The 8,891-nt window shown below is 57.8% G+C and overlaps 1 protein-coding gene across 1 annotated transcript; it reads right to left on the reverse strand.

Annotated features, from left to right (window-relative positions):
- Positions 1 to 41: 41 nt before the first annotated feature.
- On the reverse strand, positions 42 to 6,503 carry CPXM1 (carboxypeptidase X, M14 family member 1). Its single transcript, XM_020906303.2, has 14 exons — positions 6,226 to 6,503; positions 4,749 to 4,910; positions 4,486 to 4,595; positions 4,253 to 4,392; positions 4,057 to 4,147; positions 3,334 to 3,484; positions 3,161 to 3,249; positions 2,712 to 2,835; positions 2,428 to 2,624; positions 2,161 to 2,340; positions 1,794 to 2,091; positions 1,250 to 1,389; positions 523 to 625; positions 42 to 422 (listed from the first exon to the last, which is right to left on the reverse strand). The coding sequence occupies exons 1-14, from the start codon at positions 6,389 to 6,391 to the stop codon at positions 181 to 183; spliced, it is 2,193 nt and encodes a 730-aa protein (XP_020761962.2). The 5' UTR covers positions 6,392 to 6,503; the 3' UTR covers positions 42 to 180.
- Between the last annotated feature and the right edge of the window lie 2,388 nt (positions 6,504 to 8,891).

Below are 8,891 nucleotides of genomic sequence, written 5' to 3' on the forward strand. Positions count from 1 at the left end.
AGGAGGAGAATGTGGGACACAGAGACCACAGGAAGACGGGCTGAGGTGCCAAATAGCTTTAATGAGCCCGAGCACCTCTCCCCCCGACGCCCTGCCCTGCCCTCCCCACTCTGTGACCCCTCCTCCAGTTCGGGACAGGTCCAGCCTGCCCAAGCCTCTGGGGCTCTTCAGCTGGAGGTGTTAATTCTTCTGTCCCCTCAACCGTTCCAGCCGCCTCCGAAGGTCCGGGGGCACCTTGGCCCCAGCGGCCAACAGCTCTCGAAGTCTCTGTTTGGGAGTCTTGGTGAGGCGGAAATTGCAGGGCACAGGGCCCTCTTCAAAGGTGACCCGGCAGCTCCGTGTTACTGTGTGGTAGCCCTCCGCGCTGGCGGTCACCATGTAGTCCCCTGGGGTCAGCAGGCGCCAATAATCCCCGCCCCATGCTGAGAGAAGTGAAGGGCAAGATCAGCGTCCAGTGGCCCGCAGCTTCTGACCTGGTTATCGCCTCCCACACGGCCCCCATCCCCTCCCTCACACACCCACCTGTTGTTACATCATGGTTAATCCCATCTACAGAAATGACGGCATCAGCGATCCCAAGCTCTGTGTCTTTGTCCCTCACAACTCCGGCAATGCCCATGCGCACCTGTGTGGGAAAAGTTTATCAAAATCCCTTTGCTTCTGCGATCAGTTTATCTTCTGGCTCTGTACCCTACAAATTTGATATTCTGTTCCTAGGTGACAACACTCTGGTGAAAGTATCTCCTGACTGATAAATGGCACCTGGACCAAGACAACTATAAATGCCTGGCAGGAGGGCGTATCTTTGGGCTTTCCCCAAGTTCACTGATTCTCGTTATGGGCTTGTCTTTTAGAATCTTTGGAAACTATACTTAGGGAGTCGTTCCAAGGGACATGAGTTCCTGCGGAAAGTGAAGTGTCTATGCCAGGGTACTTCCTGCACTTGCATAATCAGAGTCTTTTCTGAGAACAGCTCTGGGTCTGCTCCATGGACCACTGCCTGGAGTGCAGTCAGGTCTACCCCACTCTCCAACAATGTCTGACACCACCCTGCTGGCAAACTGCGCTTCCTATCCTGTGTCCCTCCAAGGCAGTCTGATGCCAAGTGAGTGTGACCCATGGCACTGGTGAGTCAGAATGGCTCAGCCTGACCTTAGGAGACCTCCCTGTTGGGAGCTGCATCCAACACGGAGAACAGACCAGTCAGCAGTGACGGGCAGGCAGGGAGTGGGGGGCATTCAGATCCGACCTGTTCCAGGTAGGTGAGAAGGGCATCTTTGTTGTTCTCCCACTCCTGGGGCAGCTCGTTCTCATGAGGGAATTTGTCACAGGACAGCTCCACAGTGACTTCAAAGCAGTTGGTGTGTAGGTAGCTGAAGTCATTCATGCCTACGGGTACCACAGACACTGAGGCCTCAGCAGGTGGGACGGGAGCCTTGCCCTCCCAGCGCCCTCCTCTGGGAGACGCTTCCTGGTGACAGCTGACACTGGCGCTGTATGTGAGAGCAGATTCTCACTGGGGCAGGGTTATGGGGATGGGGTTAGAGTTTCCCTGATGGCTCAGCTGGTAAAGAATCTGCCTGCAATGCAGGAGACCCAGGTTCGATTCCGAGGTCGGGAAGATCCCCTGGAGAAACGAATGGCAACCCACTCCAGTATTCTTGCCTGGAGAATTTCAAGGACAGAGGAGCCTGGCGGGCTACAGTCCAGGGGTTGCATAGAATCCGACACGACTAAGTGACTAACACTTTCACTTTTATGGGAATGGGGTAACCCCACCCTCGGGCACATACTCCCAGGAACTGTGTGCCAGTCAGCCCCGTTGATGATGCTGCCGTACAGGGAGAAGTCCTGGCTGTGGCAGGGTCGTCGGTCTGGGTCCTGCATGGCCCGATTAGTGCCCGCATAGACAGTGCTGAGCCAGCGAAACACAGCCTCGTCCGGGGTGGGCGTGAGTTCGCGGGCAGCCCACGGAGTCCGAGTCATGTCGAAGGGGTAGGATACCACGAGCTCACCCCCGTGGAGGTTGGCACTTAGCACAAAAGGGATCCGCTGCATCCACTTGATCACTGCCCATGTTTCAGGAGCCACCTGGACAAGGGCAGGTCAGGGGAGTGGGAGACAGAGACAAAGGCCCCCAGGGTGGCCCAGAATACTCACAGTGGCATTGGGCAGAGTGTAGTAAGTGGGCAGGGGCAGGTGATGGTTGGGGACAGTGTCAGGTACCAGCCCTTCATCTTCTGCTTCCCACAGTGGTGTGTTGAGGTCAGCAAAATTATGGTTAAGATCAATGCCCTGATGGTTCCAGCGGCCCTCTGCCCAGCCCACCAGCTCTGAGCCCTGCCGGGGAGGAAGTCTGTTCAAGCCAAACAGGCTCCAGGCACCATGGCAGAAGGAGCAGGCTGGCCCTCAGGCCAAGTGGCCTACCCGGCGGAAGGCAGTCTCGTAGCCGTCAGGATTCATGGAGGGCAGCAGGTGAATGCGCGTCTCGGTGAGCAGCCGGGTCACCCTCGGGTCCCCTCTCAGGAACTCACGACACAGGAACTGCATTAGAAGCAGGAGCAACTCCCGTCCCAAGGCCTCATTCCCATGCATGCCGGCCACATAGCGCACCTCAGGCTCTCCTGGGAACAAACAGGGGCTTGCAGCTGGCTCATGCACCTACCCCTCCCTGCTGCTGTGCCCACCTCTCCCGCCCCATCTGCCAGTACCCAGCTCATGCTCCCCGGGCTGGTCCGACATTTCCATCACATACAGCTTCAAGCCCTGGTGGCTCTTCCCGATGCTGTAGATGCGGGTGATGTTGGGGCATTGCTCGTTCACTTGCTTCATCAGCTGGGGGGTGAGTGTAACATGGTGAGGGGCATGGGAGGAGCACACCCAGGGCTCAGACCACACGAGGCCGTGGAAGGACTTCAAAAGCTTGTGAGGGCCCATATGATGGGGACATCATGGCGCAGTACAGGAGGGGGCAGCAGCCATGGAAGGAACAGTCAGAATAAGAGAGGCACCAAAGCAAGGGAAATTGTGGAAGTTTAGGGGTCAACAAGAGCGTGAGATGCAGGAGGACATGAGGGCAATCATAGCAAGTTATGCCCCAGTGGGCAGGAGATCTGAGATGACCTGCTCATGATCCTCCCTCCTGGGTCACAGGGGTTACCTTCCTCATGGCTTTATAATCATGATGCCGGAAGTCTAGTGAGTCGGAGGATCCCAGCACGGGAACCTCAGGGAACAGACCATTGGGATCTGGTAGAGGATGAGTTCACAGTAAATGGTGAGTTCCCAGGGGAGGGTGTGCCCTGCCCATCTAACCCTTGTCTTTCTCCCTACCTGAGACTGGGCAGGCCAGGATCTCTGCCCGGAGGCAAGATGCACCTCCCTGGAGCCAGGTCTGGGGCAGCAGGCGAATGAAACGGGCCACCTGGGGCTCAGGCAGGAGATTTAGCACTGGTGTCTCTGGATCCGAATTGGCAGGAAATATCTGGGGGCATCAAGTCCTTGATAAGGGCCGCTTGAGCCCCAGCAGCCTGGCTCAGGGCCCAGGAAGATGCTCAGGCCTGTGAGCCCACTGAAAAACCCACCCTAGTGGGCTCAGCTAGACACTTGCTCGCTGTGTCAAACACAGACCTCTGCCCACATCCTTTGCCAACAGGCAGCCCTCCTTTCCAGTTTAGTCACAGCTCATTAGACCAATATGGCCATGTGACTCAGGAGCAGGCAATCCTGAAGCTGGCCAGGATCCCACACTGTAGCCTGAGGAGATGAGAAGTGATGCAAGGACTGAGGCCCATTGCCAGAAGGGGTGTTCCAGCAGGAAGCTGTGGCATGGAGGAAGTATTTGGGAAGGATGCGGGCATGATCCAAAGCAACCTGGCCCCTGAGGCTGTCTGCTGGGTGCCACCCATCCTGACAACAACCCCCTTCTTCCTAGGATGCCCAAGTGGGCACCTGTTCCTTGTCCTCAGAGGAATCCCAGCCCAGCCCAGCACCCTACAGTGGGCCAGGAGCCCAACTCCCAGCATAGAGGGCCCCAGCCACCACGGGATTTCTCACCGCATCCATCCCACTGCTGCGATTCTTACTCCCCCACCAGGTCCGACTGTCATTGCTGAACTGGACTTTGTATGATGTGACCCAGTCATACCTGGAAGGAAAGGTGGGTAGAGATCATGGGTGGCCCCCAGGCCTCCCACCTCAGTCCTCCTAAGTCTGCCCATGACTTCGCTGGCCTGGAGCTGTTCTGCCTCACCTCCAGATGGAGTTCCTGCCCTGTGTGATAATGCCCGAGAAGCGGGTGGGGTGCCTAGCATCCACCTGAAGCCATGGCTCGGCATCCTGCTGCTCAGCACACCAGGCCCCATCGAAAAGATCACCATCTTCCAGGCCTGACTGTGGACACAGGATGCAGCAATCAGAACCGGGTAGGCATTACAGGAAGGTGGGAGGGGCAGAGAAGAAGGTCCTAGGGTTTGCCTTGCTGACCTGGATGTTGAGCCGTCCTCTGTGTGGTCCAAGACCAAAGGACTGGCTGCTAGATGCGTCGAGCTGGTTATCTGAAACTCGCAGGGACTCCAGGCCCAAAGGGGGACAGTCTAGGACAGGGACAAAGCAGTAAGTTGGGACCCGAGAAACAGGGGTCAGGGCAAATGGAAAGCTGAACCCAAGCTTGCCTGTGTGGCCAAGAGCTACATTAGTTCATGTCCCAGAGACTGCAAGTCTGGGCAAGGCCCTTGGACTGGTGGTACCTGGTTCTTGCTTCTCAGAGAGGTCAAGGGTCCCTGCAGGGCTGGTGGTCACTGAAGGCCTGGCAGTCACTGGGGGTCTGGGGCTAGTTAGCTTCTTTCGCTTCTTCATGATGATCTTTTTCTTCTTGATGACTCGAATTCGGACATGCTGTTCTGAAGTCCCTGGAGATCAAAGAGGCAGAGCAGCAGGGAAGGAAAGGATGGCAGGAAACCTCAAATGGAGAGGTCTACCACCCCAAGAAAACTACAAGTCCACAGGGAGGCCCCACCACATGTATCCAGAGACCTTAGCATTGACTTTAAGGCCCTCAGTCTGACCCCAACCTACTGTTCCAGCCACTTCTTTGATTCCTTCTCCCCTCTGATGTGACTACATGCTTGGCCCTTACCAATAGAGGGCTACACTACCAGTAGGAACTATTTGCTTGTTCCAAAGAGCTGAATTTGGTTCTTTAACTTCTTCTTTGCCTGGCTATCCCCTTTCCTATCATATATCCACCACCTTTGCCTTTATTTTCTAATTCCCATTCTTTCTTCACATCTCAGTCCAGATACACTTCAAGGAGCCTTCCTTAGCTCCAGGCTCAGTCTCATGCCGCCAAAGCCTCTGTGCCACCTCCATCACTGTGCTGAGAGGTCCTGTCCTCAAACCCATGTCCGTCCAGGTGTTCAGGCTTTCCAGAGTTGGACCAGAGTTGGACCCCTGCCCTGCCTGCCCTTCAGTATAAAGCATTCATTGCACAGGGCAGATGCCATTGGTTCCCCACTAAGATTCACAGCTGCCCCCCCACATACACACTGTACATATCTGTGTCAGGGACTGGTACCTTTGCACACACTGTTTCCCTCTTGGCTGCCCTCCTCTTCAGCTCTTCCTAATTCAGAGTACCTTTCAGAACCAGTTCCACCTGCCTCTCCCAAGAAGCCCTCCGAGGCTGCCAGTCCCGGTGCTTTCCTCCTCTCTACTGCCACATAGGAGCTGGGAAGTCCGGCAGCCTTCCCCCGTGCCCACCCCAGGCAGAGCCGCGTCCCTCCAGGGCACCTGGCAGAGAGCGCTCCTCCCTCTGTGCTTTCCTTCCAGCCGCTGGCCTCAAGCCCACACAGTCTTGCTCTGCACCCTCCGCGGTGTCGTTGCACCTCTCTCTACCCTCCTCCTGGCTCTAGCCTCAGTTTCCCCATCTGAGAAACAGGAAGGTTTGGGCCTGGAAGAGGCAGCTTCCCACTGGCTCCTGTCCCAGGACTGCTGACTTGGTCTGGCCGGGAACTAGGGCTGCTGAGTCAGCAGCCATTGTACCGCGCAGGGAGTGTGTGCGCGTGAGGCAGGGTCGCCACCCAGGCGCTAGGCGGAGAGTGCGGCGCGTGTGGCGTGTGTGAGGTGTGTGCGCGCGTGCTGGGGAGGGGGTCGCCACACGGGAGTCGGAAGAGTGGGACAACCGATTCGCGGGAGAAGAGGGCCGTGGGTAGGACGGAAGCTCACCGTTCTCCTTCCCCGCGGACGGCTGTGCCGGGCTGCTACGGGGGGTCGGGACCGGGGCCTTGGTGGTCGCGGGAGACGTCAGGCCTAGCACGGAGGTGCTGGGCGCCCCTAGACCCACATCGACGGCAGGCGCGAAGGTGGCCAAGGCGAGCAGGAGACCCCACATGGCGGGGTCCAAGGCGCGGACGCACTGGGCTCGCGGTGGCCGGTGGGTTCGCCTCTTCCTGCTGGGGCTCTGGAGCCCCCCGCCCCTTCCTGCCGCCGCCGCACGCCCGCCCACAGCCCGCTCGCTGGCCTCGGACCCTGGGAGCCGAGGGGTGGGGAGGGGAGGGGAGGGGAGGGGAAGGAGGGGAGAGAGGAGGAAGGGGAGGGCCCAGGCCGGCTGCCCGGGGTCTCCGCACCCACCCACCCAGCTCTCATCTCCGCTCCACTCCGCATCCCGCCTCGAGCTCACCCGCCTCGCTCGGGCTCTGCCCTTTACCGTCGGCAAAGGCCCCAGGCACCCTGGACTCCATTCAGTCCTGTGAGCCCGTCACACAGTGGGCACCTACTGTGTACCATGCCCCGCGCCGGGCACTTTACCCGTGGCCTATCAATCAAACCTTGTCTCTCAAACTGGTAAACTGAGGCTTAGAACTGCTAATTGACAGTCTAGGTAGCAAAGCCGAGAACTTTGGGGCGGAAACTGCAACCCGGGAGGGAAATCTGTACAGAGGCAGAACCCCCTGCCAGGGAGGCTGGGACGGAAAGAAGGCTGAGGAGAAACTGAGGCGGAGGCAGGGGTACGGGGTGGGGGAAGGCTGGAATCTTTCTGAAGGACAGCGAGGGGCCCCGCCAGAGCCGATGTGCCCATCCCCCACCCCGGCGCCCCGCCTCTCTTCTCTCTCCGTTTCCCTAGCCTCCCCTCCTCCGGCTGCCACGTTCTGGGGTTACATAACCCGAGTAGAGGAGACCGAGTCGATACCCGGAGGGCTGAGGCCGGGGGAGGGCGGGGAGGACGAGACTTGATGGGCGTCCTGCCCTGCCCCGCCCCAAGCTTTTCTAGGAGCCCGCAGCCCTAGAAGACAGTCTCTGTCTTCGGGACCACTTCGGATCCCGGGATTCCAGAGCACAGGACCCTCCCCATCCCTCTCCGAGGCCCCCTTTGGCTCACCATTCCAGGGTCGCCTCCCCAGCAGGAAGGAATTCGTTCTCTGTGCGCCTCTGGCCGGCGCTTTGCCATTGCAAGTATCGTGCCAGGGAGACACTGCCATCCCCAAGTAAGACGCAATGCCCAGAGGTGACCGGGAATCCTCTAGAGTGTGGTAGGGTGTGGGGGAGGGGGGAGGGGTGGATGTTGGGGAGAAGGGGCTTGAGCAAATGTTTCTGCAAGATCACTACCCATATGAACAATTTGAATTACTCCATCGGCCTGTCAGCACCCATCTCGCTGGATCTTTCAAAAGAAATATGCGCTCCCGGAACTGAGACCAACCCTCAGTAACAAACCCCAGTCTCATAGATGCAAGTCCCGGAGCTCCTGGAGGTTTGTGGTCCACCCTATGCGCTCTGGGTGGAGAACTTCTGAAAGGGAACTGGGACAGGGCCCACATGGGTCCTGCTCCCGCCTTAGAGCAGCCGGCCTGGATGCCACTGCTGGGTACCAGGCACCAGAGAAGGATTTAGTAAAACTCAAGGAAGGCGTGCCAAACCTGAGGGTCCCAAAGCACCCAGCCAAGTCAGTGGCAGAAAGACAGTCCTGTGGCCCCAGGCCTCGGGAGGTGGGAGGTCAGGAGAGACTCTGGTGGAGCTAGAAGCAGGTCTGTGCAGGTCTTGAGGCCTGCTCCACCTCCTGCCAAAACCCAGTCTGGCCCCTTCCCTGGCTCTGCTCCACCCTCATCCAAGTTTTACGGAGGGGTGCGAGAAGGTTGAGGCAGAACCTGGGAGGACAGGTCAGCCTCCTAAGGCTCCCACGGCCTCCAAGCCCTTCCCCACACAGCAGCCTAATTGTCCCAGTGAGCTCACCTTCCAGGGGTTCCTGAAAAGGTTCTTCCCCTACCACACCTTTCTCACCTCATTTCTCTGTGTTCTCCCCCAGCTCATATCCCTGCAGTCACACAGGCATCCTAGTTGTTCATGGAAGGCACAAGACCCATCCAGCTTCAGGGCCTTTGCACTGGATCACCAAGTTTGCATCCTTCACCCATCATTCAGATGGCTTTTCTTTTTGTTTATTTTTGGTTGCTCTGAGTCTTTGTTTCTACACAAGGGCTTTCTCTAGTTGCAGCAGAAGGGGGCTACTTTTCATTGCAATGCTGGGGCTTCTCATTTCGGTGGCTTCTTTTATTGCAGAGCACAAACTCTAGGCACTCGGGGCTCAGTAGTTTCTGCTCCAGGGCTCCCAGTAGTTGTGGCGCACAGGTTTAGCTGCTCCTAGCATGTGGAATCTTCCCAGACCGGGGATCAAACCCCTGTCTCCTGCATTGGCAGGCAAATTCTTCACCACTGAGCCACCAGAGAAGCCCCCAGATGGCTTTTCAATGTCACTCTCTTCCCTGACCATTCTGACAAAATTAGCCTCCATCCTTCACATGTAAACAGCAGTCTGGAGTACCATTTGGGAAAAGGTCTGGGCAGTGGGTCCACTCCATGAGTGAAACTTAAAATTGCAGTTTCAGTGGTTCCCA

This window comes from Odocoileus virginianus, chromosome 9 (genome assembly GCF_023699985.2).
Source record: "Odocoileus virginianus isolate 20LAN1187 ecotype Illinois chromosome 9, Ovbor_1.2, whole genome shotgun sequence".
Lineage (NCBI taxonomy): Eukaryota > Metazoa > Chordata > Mammalia > Artiodactyla > Cervidae > Odocoileus > Odocoileus virginianus.

Coding starts and splice junctions, on each gene's coding strand:
- CPXM1 (XM_020906303.2), bottom strand. CDS start 6,391: ATGTGGGGTCTCCTGCTCGCCTTGGCCACCTTCGCGCCTGCCGTCGAT. Junction 4,911..6,225: donor GTCCGCGGGGAAGGAGAACG/GTGAGCTTCCGT, acceptor TTTGATCTCCAG/GGACTTCAGAACAGCATGTC. Junction 2,836..3,160: donor ATTATAAAGCCATGAGGAAG/GTAACCCCTGTG, acceptor CTCACCCCCCAG/CTGATGAAGCAAGTGAACGA.